This window comes from Chaetodon auriga, chromosome 21, assembly GCF_051107435.1.
Source record: "Chaetodon auriga isolate fChaAug3 chromosome 21, fChaAug3.hap1, whole genome shotgun sequence".
Classification (NCBI taxonomy): Eukaryota; Metazoa; Chordata; class Actinopteri; order Chaetodontiformes; family Chaetodontidae; genus Chaetodon; species Chaetodon auriga.
Genome location: NC_135094.1, coordinates 11,194,667 through 11,222,086, shown reverse-complemented (window position 1 = coordinate 11,222,086; position 27,420 = coordinate 11,194,667). Strand labels below are relative to the sequence as shown.

Below are 27,420 nucleotides of genomic sequence, written 5' to 3'. Positions count from 1 at the left end.
CCTGCTGATCCTCTGAACTTTCAGTGAAATGTGCCAAGAACTACTGGATGGACTGCCAATGACATTTGGTTCAGACATTCAAGGAAAATTTGTAATTGTGGTGATCCCCTGACCTTTCCTCCAGTCAAAATAATTTCGTTTCTGACCAAAAACCTGCAAACCTAAAGACATTCCAATCAACTTCAGCTGTACTTTGTGTTTAGTGCTAATAAGCAAATGTTTGCATGCCAACACGCTAAACAAAGAGAAGCCTGGCACACATTATACCGACTAAACATCGGCATTGTCATTAGCATTTAGCTCAAAGCGTTCCTGCCTCACAGAGCTGCTAGAAATCTCTTTCTTTGTCACATATGATAGTAAGTTGAAGATCTTTGGGTCTGTTGGTGGGACAAACTAAGAAATTTGAAGAAAAAAGAAGAAAGTTTTAACCTTATGCTCTAATACAGGCTTGTGACTGGTAACATGTGACATTTTATAGACCAAATTTTTAATTAAGTATATATCCAGAGGATTAATTAATAATGAAAACGATCGTTTATTTGCAGCCCTTCATGTTAGCATAGAAACATAGCTGCTGAGAGGTAGAAGACATGCTTGCTCTATTTTATTTCTAAATGTGGCAAAGGTCATATTTCTAGATTTAGATGGTATTCAAAGACAAACAGCGCACAAATAACATAAGCCAACCTTGAAGGCAATCACCACATCCCACAGCATGCACCCCCATATTGTCTGCTATGATATTCTAAATAGACCAATCCATAAGTCAGCCAAACAAAGACAGGTGCTGACGAATCACATCTTTTTATCTCATATCTTATTAGGCAGAATCTCTCACATCAGCAGAGTTGGCCAACATGCAACATCAAAGAGAGTGTAGGAGTGGACGCGTCCATCCTAATTAGTATGATAGAGCGCTGATAAGTGAGTGATCTGAGAACACACGCACGCACACACGCACACACGCACACACACACACATACACACACACACACACCTTGAACCCAACTCTAATTCCCTGCTGTCTCTACACACACACTCCAAGTATATTCCTGGCAATGGAAGCATGAAAAATCTTGGCCCGATCACACTCATTAAATACATAGAAGCTGATATGTAAATACAGACACACAAGCCCAGCTGCAGTTTTGTGACATTCTACAAACGCACACAAAGAAAGGATATTCCTGGTGATAGCTGCATGAGCAATCTTGGCACATGAAGTTGAATGTTGCATAGTCAATGAATGGCTCTGACTGCCTGTCATCTTCACTGGACTCACACTTCAAGCCTGTAAGTTGTTCCTCTGAAGGAGCTCCAGTTACTCAGCAAGTATAGTTTGGCTCCAACGTCAGGATTCAATTAAAATGTAAATTCTTGTTAAGCTGATAAACGGGAAGAACAGTGCTCTCAGTTCCTCGGGCACCAGACAGGAGGCGTCTTTTAGCAGCGAGGCTGGAGTTGTTGTGCGGGACAGCAGGTGAGCAATGAGGCCCAGCAGGCAAAGGGAGAAATTAACATAAGGTCGGAGGTCGGCAGGATTCAGGCCGTCCGCAGGGATTTACAGACTGCTCTCGTCTCTGCTGTTTGCCTCACTGCTTCGCTCTCTTCCTTCCTTCCACATCAGCTATCTTCTGTGTATTGTGGGTCTTTGTCTGGTGTATTGACAGCTCCCAGAAAAACTCAATCTGGTCTGCACCTGCACTTTGAAGTTTTGCTACAAACTGTGCAAGTGGAGAGACATTGTTTGCAGGGAGCTGACACACTTTTTCGACTCGTAAAAAACAAAAAACAAAAAGTCGGCAATGCACGTCACGTTAAAAACCCAACACGCTGAAGGGCAAATGCAACACTTTGGAACGCTGAATCCAGATAAGAATTACTACATTTCTGCAAGTCAAAATAGATATTTCCAAGCCGTTTCTGCACCAACTCTCAGCTGATTTTTGACAGCGCTGAAGTAACAGCGGCGGGAGAGATGGATGCTTTGCTTCACAGGCTGATGCCGAGGCGAGATGCAGGTCCTCCAGGAGGGGAGAGTTTCAAATTTTCATTGTTCAGATTCAGGAAGTGGAGGAAGTAAGGCACAAACTCACTTGCATGGATGACAGCTGGGATTAAAAATGCAAAACATATTGACTCCAGCGACCAACAAATTACCTTCATGGAAGAAGGTGCTGCTCAGTGGGACTACAAAAAGCATGGGAGCCATTAACGAACAGTTCCTGGGGAAAATAAATAATGATTTAATCCTGCGGGTCATAATAAATGCATAAAATTAAACAACCTGGTATCTCGACTGCCACATTACTATGCTCAAATGCACGCCTGTCTGCACCAGGTGCTCATCCTTCTCTCCTGACATTCAGACACCCTCACTTATCCTGTCATCACACAGACACTGCTGCAGCCGTGTCCCTGCCCTCCAGATTACATCTATTGTGGGGGCCAAGGAGAAATGATGAACCTGCTTATCATGCTGTTGACACTTGATGCTGATGACAGCTAGTATGGACAGCAGTGTTCAAAAAAAACAAAAAAAAAACAAAAAAAAACAACAACCACACACTCAGTCCTATTGCTGCAGAGAAAACATGCACCTACACCTATGCAACATTACACTTTCTGACTTCACCAATCACTGAAGACCATGATAACTTTTAATGATCATGCAAGAAAACTGAATCTCAAGACCTCAAAGATGGACTGTGTTTTTCATCAGTGGTGGATGAAGAACTCAGATCCTATGATACAGAATTACTACATTGCAAGTTAAAGAGCTTGAATGAAGCTGATCTACAGAAGTATTCTCAGTTAAATGAAGTATTAAAAGTAAAAGCACTGGATGTGCAGTAAAATGTCCCCAGTGACTGATTATGTATGACGTTATGGGATTGTTAATGCTGATGCTTCAATGCATGGGTAACATTTTACCGTTGCAGCTGATGGAAGTGGAGCCTGTCTCATCGATTTTGTACACAGTTAGAAAGTTTAGTCCACCAGCTCCCAAGCTGAGGGTTAGGGTCACAAGATAAATCTGAGGGGTCATGAGACAAAATCATGGGAAAGAAAAAAAAAAAAAGGTTCTGCTCCAGCCTTCTGCAATCTTTGCTTTCTTTTTGTGGAATATCTGAGAGTTTAACCTCTTTGGGCCTCCAACAGCTATTTAAATAAAACATCTGAGAAGCCTACAGGAGAAAGCGTCCTTCGGTGTAGCAGCTCAGAAACATTTGCAACGTGAGAAGAAGCCCGAACTACACACAAAAGGAGGCAAACACTGGTTTAATCTTTAACAAATTGGTGCATTTTATGAGCTTATCATATATTTTTTAATGAAAATCTGTATCTGCTAAAACTAAAGCTGTCAAATGGATGTAGTGGAGTAAAAAGTACAAGTACTCAAAATTGCGCCTGAATACAGCACTTGAGCACGTGTGTGTTTAAATTTGTTGTTTTTTTCATTATTCATAAATCTCACATGGGAAGCAAACACACATCAGCGGCTTTTGAGTACCACTGAAATGAGTTTCCACTCAAACTGCATAAGAGGGGCAGTTTGACCCATGTGACCAGAAGACTGGGAGAAACATACGACATGCACTTCCTGTCTGCGACATGATCGATAAGCTCTCTGCAGCCAGTGAGCGAGAAAAGAGCCAAGTGGATAACGATGTCACACTCCTGCACCGCTCTGAACTTCCTTATCTTCAACGATATTCGGGCAGATGTTCATGTTTGGACGCTTTGCACAATAACTACTATTATACCCAACAACTACATTCTTGAAACAAATATGCTTTGAACAGACGGCCACTTGCCAGCTTATCAGGCTCGCTCAGTTCTCCATGTATAATTACAATGGGAGTGTTTCCAATCCCTTGTTATTTTATATACTGCGGATGCATATTGCAAACTGCAGTTAATGTGCGGCTGCATCACGCTGAGGCAAACTAACAAGTGAGACGTTAGGACAGAAAGTGATGAAGGTGTTCAGACAGCGAAAGGAAGGAATCTGTTAGCAGTTAAATGACCTGCAAAATTCATTAACGTTCCCTCTCTCGTGTGTTGTCATGGTATGTCGTCCCCGCACGAGGACGCTGAATGAATTTGCGGCGAGATAAAAAATTTAAACAGTGTAAAATAACACCTTTTGGTCAGGCTAGCGATGGGTATCCTCGTCTGAAATGACTTTGGGGTGGGAAATCAGCGACGTAAAAATAGTTTTGACGTGTTATCCATCCTCGCCCATGCCTGGAATGTGCTGAAATCAAACGGTGTGGCTTTTTCCACGGCCACCGCGTGCACATCGGCCTCAAAATACACCCGAGAGGTACTGCACCTGTATGCAAGGGCTTGGAAGGGCAATACATCTTTGACAACAGAGGGTAATTGAGCCGTCGCGTCTGTTCCTCAAACGGCCTTGAAGACCTCGATGATCCTGAAAGGGGTTCAGTGAATATCCTTGCAGAGAGTGTTGTATCTATTATACAGCTGTTTATAACGAGATGTAATGATTAGTACAGCAGTTTTACATGATGGATAGTTGCCTGTTTTCCAAAATGCAAATATTTCCCCTGAAAGCATCAATTACTCAAAGCAAAAGCAGTGCGCTGCGTGCAGGAGCGACAAACAGACCGCTTATCTAACTGCATTTCACCCTGACTCAAGATACTCTCATACATGAATACATGAATCTGTGAATGAAGGCTGTATTATTGATGGATTGCCTTAATTTCGGTGTTTAAAGTAATATCTGAATAACATTCCGATAGTTACACGTTTGCTTATTTTTCTTTTGTGGTTTATTTTTCTAGTCGCCTGTCAAATCGCCATTTATTTGATTTATCTCACATGCAACACTTTGTTTACCGAAAAGGTCCATAATCAAGCGAGCGCACATTGTGAACTGTTTCCAGCTCGGCTCATTTGTATGCAGCTCAGTGATGCAGCAGCTGAGAGGCTAAGATATGAAAAATGAACGTCCTTGAGTATCTACTCCGCTATACATTCCACGAGAGGGCTGTACAATTGATTTTGATCGAGCCCAATTATTTTTTTTTTCTTTTTCATCCGGAGTGCAACATTTGGAACAAAATGTCAATGCCATTCTCGGTCTCAAAAATGCGTAATAAAAGACATCAATCTACCCCACAGTGACGCTTGCTTGTGTCACGCTCCGCTCTCGGGGCTCAGCAACAGGTGCAGGCTGCTCAGACGCATGTGGCTGCAGTCATCGTCGGTGCAATACTGCTCTCTAGTGGCACATCACAGGCTCACTTTGGTTCACCGAGCTCCCCCTATGGTCACTGTAATCATCTATAACTGCACTGATTAACCGTCAACTATTAAATTAATAGCATGCTATTTTGATAATTGTTGTTTTTGAAGGGAAAAAAGGTCAAAATTGTCTGATTAAAGCTTCTTATATGTGGATATTTTCTAGTTTCTTTGCTTTTCTGTGATTTAAAGTGAATATCTTTGGGTTGTGTACAAAACAAGACATTTGAGGACGTTATTTTGGGCTTTGGGAAACACTGATCAACACTTTCTAGATCAAATAAATCATTGATTAATGCACAATGAAAACAGTCATTAGTTCCAGAGCTATAATCATCCCTCCTGCCCGTACTGGCTGTGATGCGTAAGAGATCAGGTCCTAACAGGATTCTGACAAGAGGTGGGAGCTAACTCTGCAGCACAGTTTCTGGGCAGTAACATCATCCAGAGCTAACATGAGGCGTCTGCGGTTGGAATCAGACAAATCAAGGATAATATATCCTCTGAAGTTAGTCCTTTCAGCACAAACGTCACCTTTCTAGCGCTAAAAAGATTTCAAAGACGTTCTCTCGATGTGGGTAATTCACTGCTGAAGCCTCATCTGAGCTTCAGCCGAACTTGAGAAATGTATTTTTACACATGCAGGGCAGGATTTTGTGCCCCGTGTCTTACACTGGAATCACATTAAGAAGGGATTTTCTCGCTCAAACTCATCCACCACTTCAACTATGAAACTGGAAATAACTCTAAAATCTCCCAACTGAAGGAGAAAAGTCATAGTTCTGATTAATCCCACTTCTGTCTTACATGTTGTCAAAGATGTCATTAAGTTGCATTATGGGAAGTGTAGGATCCAAAGATTTTGGAGCTTGATAAACTCCAGACTAAAATATCTTGGCCTCTAGTGCAACACTAAATCACTAGAATACGTCTTCACAGCTGCTCCTCTAAACGCAGTATTGGCCCAACTCATAAAGGAATTAAACATCAACAGAAACAAATGACTAGAAATGTGCGTCTGTTATGAATTAAGCATCTAAGTTGTATTATGAGTGCAGCTGTTGTGATCACAGAGAAACTGTGACTTCACACACAAGGTAAAGCAAGAAATGAACACTAGAAAGATTATAAACAACAGTTTAATACAGAAGATGTATTTTCCCCAAAGCAGACAAAAAAAAAAAAAAAAATTCCCCCTCAACTCACAGAGCTACTGGACAGCTGTCAGGGACATCTGACATCAGCCACAATGGGAATGAACATGATGTTAACAAACACGACGCACGTCACTGTAGAAGGCCGTAACGCTACAGTTTGGGTAGTCGATGGTCATCATGCTGCTGCTGTGTTTGTGATGTCACCAGAGTTCAAAGGTCAGATCTGTACACTGTAGCCTTCAGTGTGATTTTTTTTTTCTTTTAAAGGCATCAGTGACAGATGCTCCACGATTTGTCATCACAATACGAAGGATTATCATAAAAACACGTTACATTTGGACATTTTATATTCCGATCCTCCGTGAACACACCCCACATTTCACGTACTTTCCCCAAATCCCCAAATACATTCATACTGCGTTCATTTTGTTGTGATTTCTCTCATTTTCTCTAATTTTCCGACACTAAACAGACTATAGTGTTGCTGAAACAAACTCCAGGCATGGATCATTAGGGAGCATCTTCTTACAGTGTTATTTATGGATTATCTGAAATGCATGGACCGAAAAAGCAAAAAGCACAGTAATAACCTTTCCCAAAGCAATACTAGACCAGAAGACACAAACTAAACGCACAGTTTGTGGAGCTCCACCAGCCTGTGGCAGATTAACATGAAGATTACAAGGAACAGAAGCTGTTGTTAAAAAACAGTTTTTGGTTAGTCTTCATTTTGCAACAATTATTACGAAAAAAAAAAGGTAATAATAATAACTGAGTTTTGTCGATGAGTTCTCTGCAAGCGCATAAAATGCAGCCTTCAGCTCAGCTTCATCACATGTTTTGAGCCTTAGCTCACAGGCGTGTGTATTTTTACTGAGGACTGTTGCACATTTTTCGTTTTATGATACTTTTTCTTCGCCCTTCGGCTCAACATTACGCTTCATAACATCAAATCTGCTTATTTTACAGCTGAACCTACAACTATAGGACGACTTCTGAGGATCGAATTCCACAACTTTTTTGAGACACTGAAGTGACAAGACTCGTTTTTATACTGTTTGCACGGAGCCTTGCTTTCTGCCGTATAGGTGCTAATGTAAAGCAGCCACAGACAGAACCGAGCAGCAGAGGTGATCGTCAACAGTGTTCATTCATTTCACCAACTTGTCCCCACTCACTTCCATTCACAGATCTAATAGGCATTTGGATTGCCTAATGTGCCAGTATAATCACCGTGATGTATTAAATGGAATCGGTTATGCTAATGGGGCCATAACTTAAAACAATTAGCGCATTCATTATCCGATATTTCTCCGTCGACATACTTTGTCTTCAAATAACACGTGCGGCATTAATGAAGCGCTGAGTAATAACAGCTTGAAGAAGTTGAAACAATTTATTCGTTCTGCACATGAATGCAGCAAATTGCCAGAAAATTGAATTAGTCTGTGATAGAAACTTCACAGTGTAGATTAGTTATTGTGTTCGGAACAATGTCTATAGACAGACATGCAGATGAAGTAAAGTCCCATGTATTCAGCATCACAGGAGCAGGAACTAAAAACCACCGAGCATCTACTCATTTCCCCAATCGTGTGTTTAAAAAAAAAACGAGTTGATTGTTATATGATCTGTGAAAGGAAGTGGAATCAGGAACATAGGAAGAAATTTTCTGCAACAGAACGCCCTTGAAAGCATCGTTCTCTCTGCTTAACTGGATCTCACGGACTCCCCTCTGAGTTTCGAGGTCAGGGGCACCATCCCCATCCCGGCTGGGAGGCGGGTTCTGACTGAGGCACACAGGCTTGCTGATGTCATCTGTTATTGCCAAACCCATCAGATGACCACATTTTTTGAAAACAATACAAAGTAGAAAAACAACTTAGTTCTAAAAACCACCAAACACACACGCATACACACAGACACACACGCACACTCGCATCCAAATAAACATCTGCTCTCATGTGATGAGAGTTAGGCTGGCAACGATCACTGAGGTCGAATGTAGGAAGGCAGTGCATGGAGAAGGCAAACTGGCATCGGGGATTGATTAGGCGGACCTGCTCTCTGCCAACGACTCGCTGTGGCTCACAGGCCCGTCTTGTGTGGGGGCAGACGGTGTGTAGGGCGGCGGGGCTTCGTTTGCGCTAAAGGAGTCTCCTCCCTCAGAAATGAGAGGAGTGTGATGGGAGGGACGGGGGGCGGCGGCCTCGTCGCCGTGAGCACACTCGCTGTAGGGAGGGGGCTTCAGATCGTCCTCTGAAAGGAAAGGAGAAAACGGGTCAACCAGTGCATCAACCTCAATTCGTTCCTGCAAATCAAATTTTTATGGCACAATCATACTGCTGTGTTAGCTCTAGCGAGATCCACTGCATCAAAACAAACACTCCCAACTTCCCCCGAAGGTGCGTCAGGAAATGAGTGTGTTTAACCACGTGACAAACTGCACACAGGAAGGAGAGCGTGTAAGAGCCACAGGAGCCAAACTCAGTCGAAGAAAAAAAGCTTTCCAGGAACAACAAAAATGTGTAGAATCTCGGAAAACCCAGTGATGAAGAGAAGAACAGACGGAAGAGAAAACTGACTCCAGAACAGCTGACTCACCTGAATCCATCTGGTTGCTCTTATCAAAAAAACTGTTCTTCTGTTTTTCTTCCTCTTGTTGCAAAGTTATCACCTCAGGCCTTGTTTGCTGTATTCTCATCCTAAAATTCGCTCTGTTTTCACTCGCCTATGACCACCGTCTGAACTCCGGTACACTCGCCTCTCCTCTCTCAGGAGCTACGCATGGAAGACGACGGCTTATGATACTGTTTGATATCTCAAATGGTCACAGAATCACAATTTGATCATGACTATGCGATATTGTAGCACAGACGCTGTAAAAGTGTGGGAAACAATGTGGTATGGCTGCAAGACATACCTATAATAGTTACTGTACACTCGTGTAATCTGAATGTTTCTATAAGAGACACCCAGCACTGCTCAGAAGATTGAAACTTACTTACACCGAGTGGCTGACTTGTGTCAAGCAGGTGTAAAGATCTGAGTGCCCCCGAAGCACCAGCAGTGTGCTGAGTGCATGAGCCGCGCTCAGAGGAAAGACGGTAGGCTACATTTTTCCCCCTTAGCTTTGCTTCTGGCAGCACGGCTAAAAACTGACAGCACAAATGAGTTAACTCTGAACTTACTTAACTGACACGTTACACAAAGACGACCCTGAAGCCGTTGGTGTCATAGTGATTAAAGCTCTGCTTCTGCATGGCTCTATTCAACCCGAGCCAGCCCAGTCCACACTCAAAGGCAGAAAGTAAATAATATTATGTTACTGTTCCCTCCGTATTTTTCAGAAATCTGAAAATGACTTTATTCACTGTGTTCATGGAAACGACGATGAACACAGCCACAGGGATGGTCTCTTTACACAGAAAAGATCACACAAGTTACTATTCTGGTGACTGCATAACTCACAAGTTCAGACAAGCTTAATATCTGGTGACATACATGCAGTTCAAAGGCAGCTCTGCACAGGAGTGAGCTCAGGTAATAACTGCACTCGCTCTGGTGGACTCATAATGGTGGTGTTAAAGAAGGTGGGGTCCATGAGGAGTTCCAGCCAGTGCAGAACAACTTCAGGCAACTGGTTTAATAAAGTGTACTCTGATCTCGGGCTGGGTGACAAAAAGATCTTGATAGGGGATCGCAATAAATTCCCGTCCACAGCGATAATGAGCTTTGGACGCTTTTACTCGATATGAATACACCGAACAGTCTTGCACGCTTACAGGCCCATTTCCTGCCACAGTGTTGGAGCTACGGGTGAAGAAAGTGGATGTCCTCTAGAAAAGAGGAAAAGTAATGAGTGGGACCGAGGGGCACAACAGCAACCTTTGCCTCTCTGTTAATAGCGGAATTTCTAACTTTGATGCAATACCTTGAAAAATTCACACAACACTGGTGGAATAAAATGTGTGACTTTTACTAAAAGGTAAATAGAATATAGAATACGACGCATTGGTGCTAATGCATTGCATTAAACTACCAAACAATAAATTAAGTAGTTCAAATTAGCCAGACCTTCGACAACTCCAGCAATAATATGCAACAGACACATTAATGCAGCAGTGTCAACACCAAAAACATCATATATAATAGTAAAACACTGACAGTGATCATTTTACTGCAGAGTAAGCACAACAGCAACTAGGTTTTTTTACTTCAGACCATCGTCAAAGTACTTTCTTATCAACTGAAATGCCCCAAATTCCTCAGGCCTGATAGCTCTGAGGTGAATTAGCTTAGCTTTGAGAATCACAAATGGTGTTTGGCCAACAACAGGACAACACACCTACTAACATCCAATGATGTGCTCGTCTTTCAGGTGCTTTGTTACATTGTTGTGCCAGTCAAATGTTTATTTCCACCAAACCAGAGTTGGTGGTGACTGCTGGAACAGTGAAAGACAAAAGTTTGACTGAAGTGTGTTTATGATGATGAAATTCACGTTTCTGTAAATAGAGTCTGGTGGTGAGAGCGATGCAGCGCCTGTTTCTGCTTAAAAAGACTTTGGGATGTATTTTACTGACGTCAATGATGACAATGCTCACTATCCATTAGTGACCAATCGTTATCCATTAGGATTATCAGTCCATCAAAGGAGAACAAGCAGAACACAAACTTGCAGGAATGTGACGTCTTCGGCCTCTCTGCCCACAGCAAATTGCTACCTCCTCTTAATTCCAGTGAGTTTGTTTAACACAGCCGTACTTCATGCACTGCAGATCTGTGACTGGCCAGGCATGTTGAAAAAGGGCTCGCTTATGTTGTCCTTTTCAGTAACACACATTTAACAAAGCCATCTCCACTGCAAAGCTTCTTCTCACAGTGACCTCTGCTCTTTATCACAGTAAATCAAACTGTGTAAATACAGTGATGGCACAGGAATATTCAGCAGTGAAACAAAGCAGACTCTCACACTGCGTAACGCAAAGTGAATGAAACAATGTAAACACAGTCACTGTGGGGAATGTAATTACAAGAAATCAGACGCCAAACTTATGAATGAAGACACAGAGGTGAAAAAATGAAAACGAAGCAGTCGTGTCGGCTCATCTTTTCAGGTTAGTGAAGGAGGAAGCAGCAGGTTCGATGCTGTGTTGAAGAGTGTGCGTGTGCTACCTCCAGAGACTGCCTCATATGGTGGTGGCATGTCCAAGTGGGAGAAGGATGCAGCTGGTGGCAATGCTGTGGAGGGCTCTTCTATGGACAGGTCATCCTGAACACCATACCAACTGGGCCAGACAGAGGTTTGCTACAGAGGGAAGCAAAACCAGAGTTAATGAAACACACAAAAAAAGCAGAAGCACTAAATACACATGTGCACATTCATGTACACTCGCCACAGCTATATTAGCTAAAACCAACAATACAAATGTAAATACTTCTAACACCGTCGCACCACTAACTCGACTGCTTTCACCGTGCATATCTCTGCTGGTTATGACAATATGGGAGTTATGCATTTGCTCCGCCATTGAGCTTCTTCTTCTTCTTTTTAACTCACTGCTTCAGGCCTCGACTGACAAGCAAGTCTTAGCACAGTCAAGCACAAACATCACTAAACAAACAGCAAGACAATACTCTTAGAGAGGAATGAGATACTGCACGTGTGATGGGCTGCAGGTCTCATGCCTCTTTTCTCTGTTTTAACGTGTTTTCCAACATGGAACATTTTCGCCCCAAACCCAATGAACCACGTACACCTGCCCATAAAGTCTTTACACAAAACGCTGGAGTAAGACGTCTGCCGGCGTGTACGATAAACCAGGCTGTGACACTCCAACTTCGGGTGTTAATATCATTTTCCAACATGCATTTTAAATGAATATCAGTCCCTTAAAATAAAGAAAGGATGACACGAATAAAAACACACACAGACTGAAGCGGGTGATTATCTTCACATGAAGAAGAGACAACAAGAAGAACAAAAGAATGGCTGGTTGGAGTGGTTAGGCTCTAAATAGGACTGAGGTTTGAATATTCTAACACGTGTTTGTTCTTTTTTCTCCTCTCTCTGCTCTGAAGAAGCTCTCAGTGTTTTTTTTTTTAACCCATGTTAGCAAGCTAATAGCAGCATTAACAGGAAGAAGGCAGCTGCAGTGCCGGAGATGATGGACTGACGCCCTTGCAGACTGATGCCTTCATTAGTTAAAAATTGCCATCCTGTTGTTGTGGGCGTGATATAGAGTGATAAGGAAAGACGTAGCACAGACAGACCACGACAAGTTCAAGGTAATTACCGCACATATAACCTATAATGTCACATAATCATCATGAGATATTTTTGCCACCTTAAATTAGATCCTTGCGGCCGGGTGGCGCATGTTCAGCGGTCAAGTGCGGGTCACATCTCTGCAGCAGGGGGTTTGGGAAAAACTAACATTCAAAAACAAAAAAAAAGAAAGACCAACCACAACTATTTCTGTCGGCCTGAAGAACAGGGCCAAAAGCAATTAATAATCTATAAACTATTCAACTCTCTCCAGAGCCTGCATGTATCAAAAGTTCTTCCTCACAGCTCCTCTGGATTCACTTTTCAGGTAGCCATGAATAGCACTGTCCAACTTCATGAGTGATACTACATCAAGACTTTATCCCCTCACTATGTTTGATTCATCTGAGCCCAGGACTCGAGTCCTCCTGGCGCCTCTCCAGTAAACTTTCAGGGTGCCGGGTTATGGATGACCAAGGGGCCTCCCCGCTGCACATTCCATTAAAATCTAAACAGGGAACGTTATACACCAGAGATGGCAGAGGGAACAAAGGAAGGAGAGCAGAAAGAAAGTGAAAGAGAGGAAAGGAGAAGTACAAAAACCAGAGGAGCTGTGGAACGAGGAGAGATCAGGGACTTGAGGCAGCTGAGAGGAGTAAGAAGTAGAAGAAGAGAAAAGAAAAGATAAAGGAAGTACGAGGGCTTGTGGGGTTGTTACCAAACATATACACACACACACACACACACACACACACACACACACACCTATGTCTGATTAAGACGCAAAAAACGACAACCTTGGACTTTCTCTGAAATCAGTCAGACAATTCAGAGAGCACACAGGATGTCATGAGCGAAGGGGGAAACCCAAGGTTAAAAACTCAGGCATCTCTCAGTTTCAACTGCATCACTTCTTTCTTTCTTTTTTTTAACAACTGGGGCATTTCCTGTCACACAAATATTCTAAACAACGCTAAAAATATCACAGCCTGTGCCTCTTACTTGGAACTGCCATCAGTAGTACCAAGATTTACAGGAAATGACTAAATTGACTTTTCATGCAGAGTTCATGCTTTAAATGAATCATATCTTAGGAAAATACCTTTGCTGTTCATGCAGAATATCTGGCAATGACCACGTGGGCAAAGATAGAAATAAGCAAGAAATGTCAGAAAAACCTGTTTCATATGATTCATGAAGCATATTTTAGGAAGGCTCTGAATCAGGGAGATTGCTTCCAGGTGTTTTAGGAAGCTAGTAAAGCAGAAAGGCCCTGAGGGAAGCACAATCATGATGGAACCTGCAGCCCACTGGAAAGACTTGATGCAAACTGATGCTGTGGAAAGGCATTACTGCTCTTGACTTATCAGTGAAAACATCAACACAAATAAGACTACATTTAACTCGTACTTGAAGGAAACAGTCAAAGAGATGGCTGCATTTTGGGCCAAGTTTAAAGTATGTAAAAAATAAAAAAAAAAGGAAGTGTCAGCAAAAACGAAGTTACAAAACAGACAAAGATAATCATCGAGATCGGCCCAGCGATCAAATGACTCTTAAAGGGCAGCACAGGCTAATCACATCAACTAATCACAATTTCAAGTGAATTACACATTTGAAGAGACGATCTTTTTCCACCCATAAAGCTTCTGATTTCCACAGGACTTGAGATAGAGATAGCTGATAGACGGAAAATTGGACTTTTTCAAATGTGGGAGAATAACAAGCCCTTCGAAGGGAGAGGCATCGTCTGTAAATGTCTACTCCTGTCGACCTGTCTGTGCCTTTACTGATGACATTTGCACAAAAAATCTCACATGCATGGTTGAAATTTTACAAACTACTTAAAAAAAAAAAAAAAGCACCCAGTCACACTCACCACCACATTCTAACTAATGAAAACGTCTGAACTGTGACGCGCCCGGCCGTACCTCTGACGTCAACAAGGTCAAACAAACACATCAGCATACAAGTACATGAAAACCAGAAGCTTGTATCTACACATCCACACACTCGCTCGGTGTGTCACTGAAAGTGAAATGTAAGTGAAAGCTGACTGAAAACCACATGCTCTCTTGAGAGAACAAACAACTCCTCTGCAAAAATGCAACTGTGACCTTGTTTGAATTTCTCTTCCTGCAGGCCTGCAAACAGTTCTGAGAACAGGCCCAAACTTCGCTTTAAAACGCACTGCTCTTAGCGTGTCGCTGCTGCTGCTGCTGCGGCTGCTGCTGCTGCTGCTGCTGCTGCTGCTGCCGGCTCAAGCAAAGTTTAAGCAGACAAAGAGGAACTGCACACATTTTAATTTGACTGTGTAAATGATCACACACATGCTTTTTAGCATGTGATGTTAATACAGCTGATTTTCCAACAGAATTCATATATGGTGTGTAAAAATCTGCTTTTTCTGCTCAAAATGAGCTTGTTTGTGTATCTTTGGACACAGGCTCCTCCATAGCTCCTCCACTGACTCTTTCATGGGAGATCCTCCTGAAGTGGAGACACTAGCCCGGCACAACACAGCCACTCACACAGTAACTGTCTCAAAAGTACACAAGTGTGCTTCGGTAAGTGTCTCAAAGCTCCGTCAGACCCCCCTGCCCTTTCAGCGGAGTCTCACAGCAGCTACTCTCGTGACTCAGCAGTGGTCAGTATCTACCATGTCTTGGCCTCACGCGCCAGGCCTTTTCCATTGGCACTTTTGGCAGCGCCATGTCAAACCATGCCAAATCAATTTGCATTTCCATTTCCAATTTAAACGCAAGGATTTGAGCTGAGTCACGCCTGAGACGGACCATCGGCTGAAAGTGCGACCGGCCGCCTCCAAGCGGGCTGCAGTCCTGTCGTATTAGCTTAGTCATCTCTCAGGGATGATTCAGCGACATGTTTAAATAGCATCCACTGATACTGCTTGACATTGCAGACACTTCATCAGTTTCAATCATCCCATCTCCATTTTTCAAGCAAAATCATAACTCCATGATGATCAGTAGCTGGCTCCCAACAACCATTCAAGAAACACGTGTCATCAGTTAAAGACAAAAATTCATGCAGACTCACAGCCTGTAATAGAGACACAAATCCCAAGCCAGCACATGTGCGGTGAAAAGGGAGATATGAAGGCACAAGATCACACATCCTACGTCATTTCTCCTTCACTGCTTCTTTCTTTTCTAAACATCTTGGGATTTGTGGTTCTTGCAGAATTTAAGCTCACTTAGGACGAGGTTACTAAAACTCAACAACAATTCCAAGTTACAGCAACCAAAAACAGTGCAATTACAAAAAATGCGGTCAAGCAGAGTCCTGCCTTAGGTGCCATAGGTTTGTCCAGAGTACCACACTCAAATCTCAGCCTGCCTAAAGAAATTCTCTTTATTACCTAGGATCTGCGCATGCTTATCCTCAGCCATGGCAAAGGAATATCCTGGAGGTAGAAAACCACCTCAGCGGTCAACAGCTAGATTAAAAACTTCAGACGTCAGACGGGCTGGTGTTTGAACGTGGGGGTCCGCACTTACACTCTGTCTCTCACACATCTGATGAACGTAGGCTCTTCCTCCAACAATGACGATCTGAGCATTGCGTGGGTTGCTCAGGTATGCTGCCAGCTGCCTTTGTCTTGATCGGTACCAGCACACATAGAAGAATATCTTGATAATGATGAATATGATGACAACTCTGTGAAGGAGAGAGGAAAGGGGAAAAGAGAGGGGGGGGACGGGGATGGGCACGTTTACACATCAGTTTTATACTCCACTTGTGTTAAAGATAGAGATGTAATTAAAGCTATATGAGTTACTCACATGTACCAGTATAGCTCCATGTTCTCTGAGATGTCAATTACTGAGTACAGGATCTCATAGCTGAGGAACAACTTGCCCTGAAAACGGTGATAATTTTGAGTAATTTCTCCCTGAGAGACAGCAACATTACATTGATATGTTTAGTAAATCTCTGTAACACGGATTATAAGTAACACTAACACACCTCAGAAACCCAGAAGCTCAGAGCTTCTCACCATTTAAGCTAGGCTGACTTGAATGTTCAAGCACTTTCTGTAACTACAAACAGATGCTAGGCTTAGCACGACAGCTCCTCCTTTAATTCAGCCAAACACAAACTCAACAACTGGACTTTGAACTTACTTTATAGCGACAACCCGACCTTGCGATTTAGCGGGAAAGGTGAGCCATTGCTCTTGTCGTTTCGGGGATGTGGTGCGAGTGGAGCTCCAGGAACCAGCTGAGGCTACAGCTAGTCTAGCTTGGCTATCGTGTAGCAGGCCACAACAACAACAGCCGCTGCACTATTTACCCACGCCGTGAACACAACAACCACTGAAACTGACCTTCTGTTTTGACCATACCTTCTTGGTGTTAAGCTATATAAAAGGCCACTAGCTAGTTCATCGACAAGCAACTCATTAACTTAACATTGAGGAAACAACTACACTAGTCCTGTTTTAGTTTTAGCTTGCGTTGACTGAGTTAGCTCATCCCCGTGCCTTCAACACTGCCTTCGGTTTCACAGTGGGCGGCGTTCAGCGTTGCCTTCAGTGCTTCCCGTAACTGCCCCCCCGATCACAGACGTAATCGTTACAAGGAATTGGTTCGTGTTTGCGTTCAAATGCTGTTGTTGCCGTCAGAAATTGTGCATCCAAATGTCGCCTTAGTGACTATTGAATAAGAGTTAAGCAGCGCCGAGCTATAATGTGCTGCAATAGGATAATGGAAATGAGAAAGCCAGTGTCAGGTAGGTTAGTAGTTGATGTTTTAATTAAAAAGAAAATGCTTGGGGAAAAATACCGCATTAATTACATTTGTGAAATGATTCGACGAATTCGTATTAACAAATTATCTGCCTCCCCTGAGAGCCCATATCAGCACCTACGTTATCACAAAAAAAGTGATTAAAAAAAAACAAATAAACACCTTATTTCTCGGGTTATTGCTGGAGCAGTTCATTGACGTCCATCATGAATTGCAATATTTCCTGAGGTAAGGGAAGGTAGCACAGGCTCGTCTGACAAACGGGTACAAAACAGGACCAAAGACGAATAATTTCCTCAATAATACCATTATATTAACCATCAATAGATCAAAAAATAACTTCATTAATAAGCTATTTAAGCAGTATTCAAAAATACCTCCTCAAACACATATACAAACGTAACTGACTGAGAAATTAGAATATAATCCAAAAGGCAAAAACAGTTCGTTCCAACCTCCTGATTCTTTGCCTCCATCTAGTGGTCTATGTTTTATAATGCAACGTACCCTTTCAAAAAAAAAAAAAATCAGACCATGCATCCAATTCATTAAAGGTGAAAGGTCGATCACAGTGAAAAAGACAACACTGCTTCTGTATTTTTGTTATATCTATTCCTGTGGATCTGACATACAAAGTTTCTTAGAATTTAAAAGCATCTTTGATTACAAGTTATTTCAAAATTCAAGTCAGGCTGTAGTCTTTTAGTCAAAAAACTATCTGTAGCACATGAGTGATTTATAAAACAACAATCCATTCAATTTTCTATGAAATAGACTGTGCCTTGCAAAGCTCTTCACCAAATGCTGACCAGGACACTGTGGCAAAATTAAATCTGCCAAAATTGCTGATGTCTAACATAACAGATTTTAACAGTAAATAAATAATAACACAAACACAATGTTTTTTCACTGAAGAGACATTTCTGAGTCCATTATCTTTGTTATCGGTTGTCTTCCACAACGATGGTCCGTCTTGGGTAGGTGTCTATTTCCACAAATATGTAACGAAACTCATATTTTCCAGTTTCAGGATTCTGGAGAGCAACAAGAAGTTAGTTATTCTTCGTGTATAATTCGTGATATTGCTTGTATTGAAATGTTACATCCATTTCATCGCCTGCATTTTAACAAAGGAGAATACTAACCTCTTTTGACTCTGAGTGTACAGTTCCTTTGAGGCCTGGCTCAGAGCCTTCAATGTAAAACTTGAGTTGCATATGCTTCAGTCCGTCCTTCAGGTACTCCAGATGTCTACAGTGGAAGAACACACACACACACACACACACACACACACACACACACACACACACACACACAGATCAAAACACTGTAATATCTCAGCAGTACCACCACACAGATGCTTACTTATGTGCACTGCAACTCATATCCACGCTATGTCCTGTTCTTGAAATGGTGCTCAACATGGTTACAGACTGATGCAGAGAATAAAAGCACATGACAATTTAAAGTGTCTTAATTGGACACAAATGTGCAACTTACTCATTAGATCATGTACTGATAATCAACAGCTTATGTGGACAGAGTGAGAAAATCCCCACCTAACTTGCTGCCTCCTTCCTCGACGGGTAGTCTCCCCATAACACTTGATTGGCTCCCCAAATGCACCGATCACCTACATTTTCAAAAGACATAAAATGTTTTAGTGCTCTTTACTTTTCAACAGGAAATGACTTCAAGCATCGCATGGCATAATGACGCACCCTCTCAGGATAGGCATCTACACTACATACAATAACTGTCACACTAAATGTATGCATTTAGAGTAACGATATGTTGTCTTCAGGTTATTGAACTGTTAGAAGGAGAGATCCCATTCTTACCTCTGGGTCTAACTTGACTTTGTTGAAGGCTTTCCCATAGATTTTATTTGGACTTGAGGCAGAAAACAGCTCCTCAAACACCACATATAACAGCCCTCCTGAAAAACACACACACACAGAACAACACATATTGGTTCCCATATCTGTTATGACCTGAAATGGCAATAAATCTATTTGTTTGTGATGCCAACTCGTGAAATCTTGAGGTTGTAGTCACCTGTCACTCCCAGCCCAACGAGGACAACTATCAAGTAGATGAAGTCTCTGCCCGCTGCTTTCACTGGAAGATATTGAGGGTGGGAGCTAAGAATAATTATGACCAAAATAATTGCTGGTCACAGTTTCACAAATACAAACGTGTATTTGCGTAATTCAATAAATAAATGTCGCATTTTTTGGCTCTTGGACCAGACAAACAATCAGTTGTAAGACAATGCACTGGACTCAGACATTATTTATAGACTCAATCCTTACAGTGACTGTGGCTATAAATAAAATCAATTAAAACTCTTAAACATAAACGTGCTGCATTGTAATTACTGTGTGTGTATGTATATTCACTGTAATCGTCTTGACAGTGTGGAAAGTATCTCGTGCATTTTAGCGAACAGAAACGAGCGCACATAAGTGAGGGGAGAACTCGTACGGTACATCAATCAGTGCTTTGCTGACCTCTTTTTGCACCTGAAGGCGTTGGGCTCCCACTCTGATACCTGGAAACTGACTTGTCTCTCTCCTCGGGGCTCCTTTGGTTTCTGGCTGTGGAGTCGAGCGAAATACTCCGCCGTGTCTGTGCCTGAATGAAGCAGCTCAAAGCTGGGAAAACGGACGAAGGAGGCTCGACTCCTCTGTGGAAGGTCAGTCTCGATACTGTCGACACTGTCCTGTGTGTGTGGACGAGCAAGCATTTCTGCACGGAGTACTGTGTGGCAGTCTGCTGCAGATTCCGGTGCAGAGCTTTCAATATCTGCGTATAAGCCATGTTTATGTCCTCTGTGAGTTAGCTTAAACTCTAGTTACCTGCACAGCCAGCTAGCATGCTAATGTGTTCTTTAGCACGGTCAGCAGCTAACGTTAGCTAGCTAAAGCTGTGAAAACTACCGTAACCTACCAGAGGCTGTAGTAACATAAAAGTGACGTATTAAACAACATGAATACAAAACTTAAAGTACTACGCACGAGACCGTACTGCATTGAAGGGGAGGTTCAGGTTAAGTCAAGCGTGGTATTTGTACTCCTAGGGCGCATAATTTTGACGTCACGCACCATCCATAGGGCTCATGGGAGAGCGAGTCTTTAATGTAGCACTAACTGTCGCTCGCCCTTACATTTACAGTAAACAATCTACACATCCTCATAGACTGGTAATAATACAGTCATGGTATTATTAATGATTGTTAATGACGTCCAAATGATGAAAGTTATATAAACTCAAGGTTTTTTTTTTAAAAGAAACCGAAAAATGAAGTTCAGAGTTTTGTCAGCTGTGTGTGCCACAATAACAACCAGATGGCCATGGACATCATTTCTATTCACTTTATTTTTTATTTTTATTTTTATTTTTTGTGAAGTTCGCAGAATATTTTTATCTGGACACTAAACACGAATTTTACATTTGTTTTTCTAAATAATTTTCGGGCCAAATGGGTCCAGTGGAAACAAGCTGTGAACACAGACATTATCATATCATTGGTAATATGAAATGCTCTTAGCGGACGGAGCAGCATCAGCATTCATTTGAAGCTTTGTTTGTGCACACCTGATGAATGTAGGCCAACATTCATTCCCTTTCAGCTCTGTTTTTGGTCTGCACCTTCTCATGAGGGAAATCTCTGGCTCTTCAGCAGGTTAAATGCTGCACTGAGTTCACCAACTTGTCGCTGACTTTGTTTGTCTGCCATTCGGTGCTGAGCAGGTGGTGTGCCGTGGGTTTCACAGGGCTTATTTGGCTGAACACAGATGCTTACCGCATCCAAAACTGGCGCAAGAGAGCAGTGAGAATGAACCAATGCACTTTTTTTTTTTAACCTGTTATGTATCCAGTTAAATGTTCAGTTATATTTCTTTTAATCTTATTTCATATTTATCAGTTCCTTTATTTAATTATGTGTTTACTAGTCTAAAAGAAGGCACATTTAAGTATAAAAGTATTGTTAATCTAAAAACAAATCCACACTGTGTTTTTGAGGTTGTTAAATCCACAAATTCCCCAAACCCCCAAAAATGTTGAGGACGTGAGCTCAGTATCCACAATAGGCACTGCACCGCCCTGAGCAGAGTAGAAAAGTTGTTACTGACAAAATAAAATCATCACAATAAAATCAGTAAACATTAGTTTATTGAAAACATCTATCCAGCATTTTCTTAATGTTTTATCAAAGAAACATGGAAACGGGTTTAAAAAAAACACCACAATGCAATGAAGATTGACAAAGAAAGGGACAGAAAAAAACAAATAATTAATGTTAAGACATCAGTGAAAGTGGGAATAAATAAAGGTTAGTTGACGGGTCAGTAGAATCATGTATATGCACCTATTTCTGAAGTTTAACATCCCTTTATTTCATACATTCTGCTTTTCGTTGTGTCAACAAGGCTTTCTGTAAGTGTTTAGATATAAAAACAACCTGATACTGTAAATACATGACATCAAAACAAGAAATATAAGGTGAAATCAGCAGCTGAAATATGCAATTTCATATTTTGATGGTTACATGAAAATGATTTTAAAAAAACCTGATTCTGTTTCTTTTTTTTTCTCCATGAACAACTTTACATTAAAGGTACTCTATTTTTCAAAAAAAAAAAAAAAAAAAAAAAAAAAAGTTTCAGTCCCGTATCTGAATCTGAAACTCAGATAACTGAAATAATCAGCGCTCCATGGCTCGTCGATCCTAGCCAGTTGTGGAACGCAGGTAGGGAAAATGCACCTCTGCAGTCCAGAGAAGAAAAACTTGATGCATACACCACAAACCATTTTTTTAAAATCATTATTAATATTATTTTTCTCATCACAACACTCTACACTGGTAAGGTTGCTCAGGGCAACAGTTCGCTCAAGATGCAAGGGAGAGAAACGTTAGCTCCGAATGCTGTCAAACTTGGCAAGATGCAGAGGAATGATGCATCTGTCTGATGTATCTGCAGAGAAATGAAAAAACTATTACTTTAAGTCTGTCCTGGGCCCTCCACTTTTCTCATCTGCTGCCTGGGCTGCTTGTGATCGAATTGGTTCAGACTTACTTAATTACTGAGGTGTCTGCCTCTATCTATATACTGGCAGATGAGCTTGTGACTGTGTGGGCTTGTGTGTGTGTGTGTGTGTGTGTGTGTGTGTGTGTGTGTGTGTGTGCGCGCGCGCGTGTGTTTAAGACAGAATGGGAGAAATGTGTGATTTTTTTTGCAAGTATCTGTAACAGCAGTGTTGGCACAGTTGCAAAATAGACAACACACAGACATCAGCACAATGTATGCATAGAAAAGAAACATTTTATTCAGGATCTGCAGAAATGTGGGTCTGTCTATGATCGGGTATATATGGAGGAAAAAGACAGTGGAGAGCATGGATGTAAAAATTACATACATGACACTGAATACAGAAAATAATGTACACAGAGATGGTAAATACCATAAAAGTTGACACAGTAAGAGGAAAATAGGTACTCAGACAATGACAGAGTGTAAGATAAAATCTATGTCTTATATGCAGTGTGACTAGTATGTGTTTTTGTTATTGTGCTCACAGCTGATCTACTCTTCTCACTTTCTACACAATTCAGGTTGTTTTTTAAGCTCTTCCAACAAAACCAGCAGCGAGTGTGATTAGAGTGCGAGGCTGATCGTCCCGTCTGCAGTACGTATGGGGTTAATATCATCAGGACCAACACAAAAAGTCAATTAACTTGTCTGTCAGATACCTGTGATTAGCTGGGATTATTTGACTTGCTTTATTGTCCTGTTTGGTGAAACAAATCCTTTTGGTTTGGGTCTGGTCTTCCTCTAAGCTTTGGAGTCGAAAGCAAATCAGCCACAACAAATCTAAAAACTTATGATCGTGAGACGTGGTGGGTTTGAGGACACACTGAAGGGACCCAGGAACTATTGACCAAAAGCCAATAAAAGAAAGAAAAAAGGTGAAGCTTTATTGTTACTTGTTTTACAAAGCATCAGTAAAATCAGCCCTGAAAGATAATTGGAATAAGTGTAAAAACTGTCATCCTTTCAATTTGCCCTATAAAAAAGTCTGTTTTAATACAAAGATATTAAGCTCTTACAGTAGAAGAGAGTTAGAAGACAAACAGACTTGAAGTAAATGTATTTGCTTAAAAAAAAACCTCGTTGTCAACATAAAAAGGCCTGTCAAACCGTTAGTCAACATATTTAAAAGGGACTTTAAATGAAGGTGACGAAATTCATCTGCACTGTTCTCTTTAATGATTTCGCTAAGCAACAACATGCAATGCAATTAATTCTGAAGATGCTTTCTTTTTCTCACCACTTCTTATGTCCATATGACGTATGTATTAGTAGATGGGGGCTTTTCTTATTTTAATGTTAGTGCGTTAATGCTTTAATGGATATTAAAAGAAGCATGCACAAGCCATACAACTCGGCCTTGAATTGTTATCCAAATTAAACTGCTTGTGGTTATTCCAACAGTATTAAATTGAATTAGGTTAGTAATTAATTGAGCTTAATTCCAATTTTCACTAATAAAAATAAACCGTCCTAGATTTGACAAACGGCAAGCATCTATAATTTGCTATTAAAATAATATGTACGCTACTAATCTGAGAAATACATGCTTAAAAATTAACTTGAAGATGTTTGATCACATTAATTTGGTTTTCAGTGAGGAATCTGTGACAATGACACATGTTTCTGACTAACATCCCAAATTTAAAGTTTAATAATGAATAATCAGGAGTTCATGTGTTCATTCTAAAGGTCCATTTCTTTCCAGTGAGACAAAAAAGAAAGAAAGTCTGGACTGCTTACAGTGGACACAGCTGACTCAAAACTTCCCCGCTTCACAGCATTGCAGCTGGTGTGTTTTCATCTAGTCCTTTGTGTTCGTCTTTGCACATGAATTGACATTACACATTCAATATCCTTTCGTCAGAGTGTCCCTTCATCATCATCATCATCATCAGCATCAGCATCATGCTGGTGTAAATCTCCGCTCCGCTTTTTCATATGTCAGTGACGCCCGTTCGTACTGATCCAGGATTGCACTATTCTCAAGAAGTCTACATGATGGAGACAATGCAACATAATGTAGAACATAAGCAGACACACACACACACACAACAGGACAGCACATTTTTCACACTAAAAGACAAAACAATGGGTAGCACTTCATGTGACTGCTCCGCCATATGCAAGCATAAAGCTGCAAGCGTGAACTTCTATCGATCTGCATTGAATTTCGACTAACTTTTACTTATAAATGAATGTTCCTCTCACCAGTTATTTACATCTCTTCTTCTTATTTTAGCGTGTTCCATTGTGCTTATTGCAACCTCATGACGGCACAGTCAGGGAGCATACACATGAACTGTTACACACAGGCATAAGTGCTACATATGCTTCAAACACAAAATCACTTACTACAAGTGACATAAATCATGCAAAACTACAGAGGAATTCAGTGTGAGTGTGTGAACAGTAAAGGTTTGTAAGTTACAAAGAGATTAATAAGGTATTCAAATGATCTGAATGTGCTTTTTTTTTTTAGTGTGTGCAAAAAAAATCCCACTGATGCACTTTAATGAAAACATGTGGGAGTGTGTCTATTTTCAAATTTGTGCTTTTTAGGTGGACTTAACATGTGTCTTCACACGACTGATAGGAATGATTTGCTGTAGGCCTACTGGGAGAAAAGTGCAGAGGTTAGACATATTTGATAACAGCTTCAACTAAAGATGATTGGAAAACGTCCATGCTAATGAATCCACTGAATGACACAATGTATGACCTCGGGAGGACATACAGTAAACTGGAGCGTCACAAAGACTTCAAACAAACTCATTAGGAGGGCAAGATGGCTGCAAGCAAGAAAACCATCTTGGTGAAAATGAACAATTAAAAAAACATAAAAAAAATAAATAAATAAAATATACACCCGCGCAAAAATCACAGAAAAAAGGAAAAAGAACTTACATAAAAGTATATACTGACTGGGCAAATGATGACTACACAACATATAAAGATGTTGATTGTTGGATAAGGGTGCTTACCTTGAGATTGTCTCTTAGACCCTAGTTGTGTTGTACTCTGATTCATGTTTGCTCAAAGAGCCAATGAGGCAGAACCTGAAATGTCACGGCTCTTTCGTTTAATATCAAACTCCTTTTGCATAGAGAGGTCAGAATGCAAAATGTGCTACATAACAGCAATAAACTTCATTAGTGCTTTACTCGTTTCAGGGAGCCTTGCATGCAGACTTGTAGAAAATTAATAACAGTCAAGAACACTCTGGAAAGAGCACATAGAAAGTGCATGCAGGAGAAGGTTGCACGTTCAAAGTATTTTCTCCGAAAATGTACTCTGATACCTTCACATAGTGTTTTTGTAAACATATACAGTTACTTTTCAAGCAGTCAAGGTGCAAGTACACAGTAAAATACTTATTGTTTTTCTATAGAAAATGTGTTCATGCCAAAATATTGAGCTATATAGAATATACTATATTTTCATAGTTAGGAAATTATAATAATTTGCATTCATGTCAATGAAGTCAGTCATCTCTATGAGGCACAGGTTTAAGCCCTTGTGTTAACAGTCAAAGTTGGACTGATTCCAGAATTAACTTACAAAGTGAGGTCTGTATTTGCTTGTAGAGCTGTGACAAACCTCAACATACAGTAGAGTTTATAGATGTAAGCTATGAATCGAATCAGTTGAGGAGAGCCTGCTTGACACGTTCAAGGATGAGCATGCAAGAGGTGGCAAATTCGCCTATCATAATTTAGCCCTTTGTGAGAAATCGAAAAGGTTTTTAATGGTAGAAAGGGGAGAAAGAACAAGGATCAATGCAAAAAAGAAGCTTATCATAACCTTAAAAAAATAATGAGAGGAAGAGGAAGAACAAAGATAAAGGAAGAGGAAAACAAAAATAAATGTAAGTATCCCACAAACGTTTCAAACATCCCCATAGTTAACTCTAGAGTTGTTGTTCTTTCCTCATCAGAAATCTATAGATACTGACCGCTGTACTGCCTTTTCGTGGCGTGAAAGCCGGTGGCTGGTGGTGGGAACTTCTTCCAGGTCGTCGTCCAGGTCACATCCATTGTCCGCTGCCTCTTGCGAGTAGCTGTGCTTCATGACCAAGATGCTCCTGCGGTTTCCAGTGGCCGGCAGCAAGGGCCGCACCGCCATGGGTGGCTGCGGAAGGTCCGTGAGCAGAGTGGCGGCCGCCGCGTCTCGAGCGCTCAAGTTCCCGCGGCTTCCTCGTCCACTGAGTGACAGCTGGGATATGTGGGCGGAGCCGGGGTTGGAGGAGGAGCCACAGTGGTGATCGTGGACGCAGCGTGAGGAGGCACGGCGAAGGGCGTGGTAGTTCTCAAAGTCCTCCGCCAGGTCGACTAAGTCTGCTGAGGTCGCCGCGGCTGTGGTGGCGCTTCGTAAAGTACACAGCTCGTAGTGAGGCGGCTCAAAGACCTCTTGGAACATGGTGGGGTCAAAGTCCTCACGCCGTAAGATGTACTTTTTACGTGGCTGCTTGATCTGGACAATGACAGAGACGATGAGGAGGATGAGGACGATGCAACAGGTGACACCAATGATGGTCCCGTTCGTGTTGTTCAGGTTGTCCAGGATGTTTGCTTTCCTCTTCTCTGTACAGTGGTGGAGACAGCACAACAGAAAGGGAACGTTAGCACGTCTGGCTAACTAGCTTACTATCCACAGCAGTTACCAAACCAAGCATTACTTCCAAGGACGATTTCACACAACATTATTTCCTAAGGTTACAAGTTATGTTTAAAAGGCGCTATTCACAACTAGCACATTCATTGCAGTATTGGCTCTGGGTATTACTATATGAGCATCAACTACTCTCTGTCTCTCTTGGATTTTGGGAAGTTTATGCTCCAGCA

General features: G+C 41.5%; 3 protein-coding genes across 6 annotated transcripts in view; all 3 read right to left on the bottom strand.

The window, feature by feature from the left end:
- Positions 1-6,403: 6,403 nt before the first annotated feature.
- On the bottom strand, positions 6,404-17,253 carry LOC143339774 (uncharacterized). The gene is made up of 5 exons (XM_076761221.1): positions 16,857-17,253; positions 16,515-16,591; positions 16,230-16,389; positions 11,616-11,748; positions 6,404-8,696 (listed from the first exon to the last, which is right to left on the bottom strand). Exons 2-5 carry the CDS (start codon positions 16,532-16,534, stop codon positions 8,488-8,490), a joined length of 522 nt encoding a protein of 173 aa, XP_076617336.1. The 5' UTR covers positions 16,535-16,591; positions 16,857-17,253; the 3' UTR covers positions 6,404-8,487.
- A 211-nt stretch (positions 17,254-17,464) lies between these two features.
- Positions 17,465-20,575, bottom strand: timm21 (translocase of inner mitochondrial membrane 21). The gene is made up of 6 exons (XM_076760972.1): positions 19,994-20,575; positions 19,539-19,601; positions 19,322-19,419; positions 19,040-19,113; positions 18,626-18,731; positions 17,465-18,514 (listed from the first exon to the last, which is right to left on the bottom strand). Exons 1-6 carry the CDS (start codon positions 20,301-20,303, stop codon positions 18,422-18,424), a joined length of 744 nt encoding a protein of 247 aa, XP_076617087.1. The 5' UTR covers positions 20,304-20,575; the 3' UTR covers positions 17,465-18,421.
- A 1,067-nt stretch (positions 20,576-21,642) lies between these two features.
- The window catches only part of neto1l (neuropilin (NRP) and tolloid (TLL)-like 1, like), a 64,835-nt gene continuing 59,057 nt past the window's right edge, over positions 21,643-27,420 (bottom strand). The window contains exons 10-12 of one of the 4 annotated variants that reach the window (XM_076761811.1): positions 26,532-27,159; positions 25,561-25,635; positions 21,643-22,462 (exon numbers count right to left, since the gene is read on the bottom strand). In XM_076761811.1, coding sequence (XP_076617926.1) covers positions 25,575-25,635; positions 26,532-27,159 — 689 coding nt within the window. In that variant the 3' untranslated portion in view covers positions 21,643-22,462; positions 25,561-25,574. Of the gene's footprint in view, positions 22,463-22,790; positions 24,571-25,560; positions 25,636-26,531; positions 27,160-27,420 lie in introns of those variants that run through there. The other 3 variants (XM_076761814.1, XM_076761812.1, XM_076761813.1) reach the window with 3 other exon arrangements.

Excerpts from the sequence above, each read along its gene's own strand:
- LOC143339774 (XM_076761221.1), bottom strand. The coding sequence starts at position 16,534 with ATGGAGCTATACTGGTACAT. Across the intron at positions 11,749-16,229 it reads AGATGTGTGAGAGACAGAGT|CAAACCTCTGTCTGGCCCAG; the intron begins GTAAGTGCGGAC and ends TTCCCTCTGTAG. Across the intron at positions 8,697-11,615 it reads ATATGAGGCAGTCTCTGGAG|AGGACGATCTGAAGCCCCCT; the intron begins GTAGCACACGCA and ends CTTTCCTTTCAG.
- timm21 (XM_076760972.1), bottom strand. The coding sequence starts at position 20,303 with ATGGCTTATACGCAGATATTGAAAGCTCTGCACCGGAATCTGCAGCAG. Across the intron at positions 19,602-19,993 it reads GCCTTCAGGTGCAAAAAGAG|TGAAAGCAGCGGGCAGAGAC; the intron begins GTCAGCAAAGCA and ends AATATCTTCCAG. Across the intron at positions 19,420-19,538 it reads CGTTGGGCTGGGAGTGACAG|GAGGGCTGTTATATGTGGTG; the intron begins GTGACTACAACC and ends TGTGTTTTTCAG.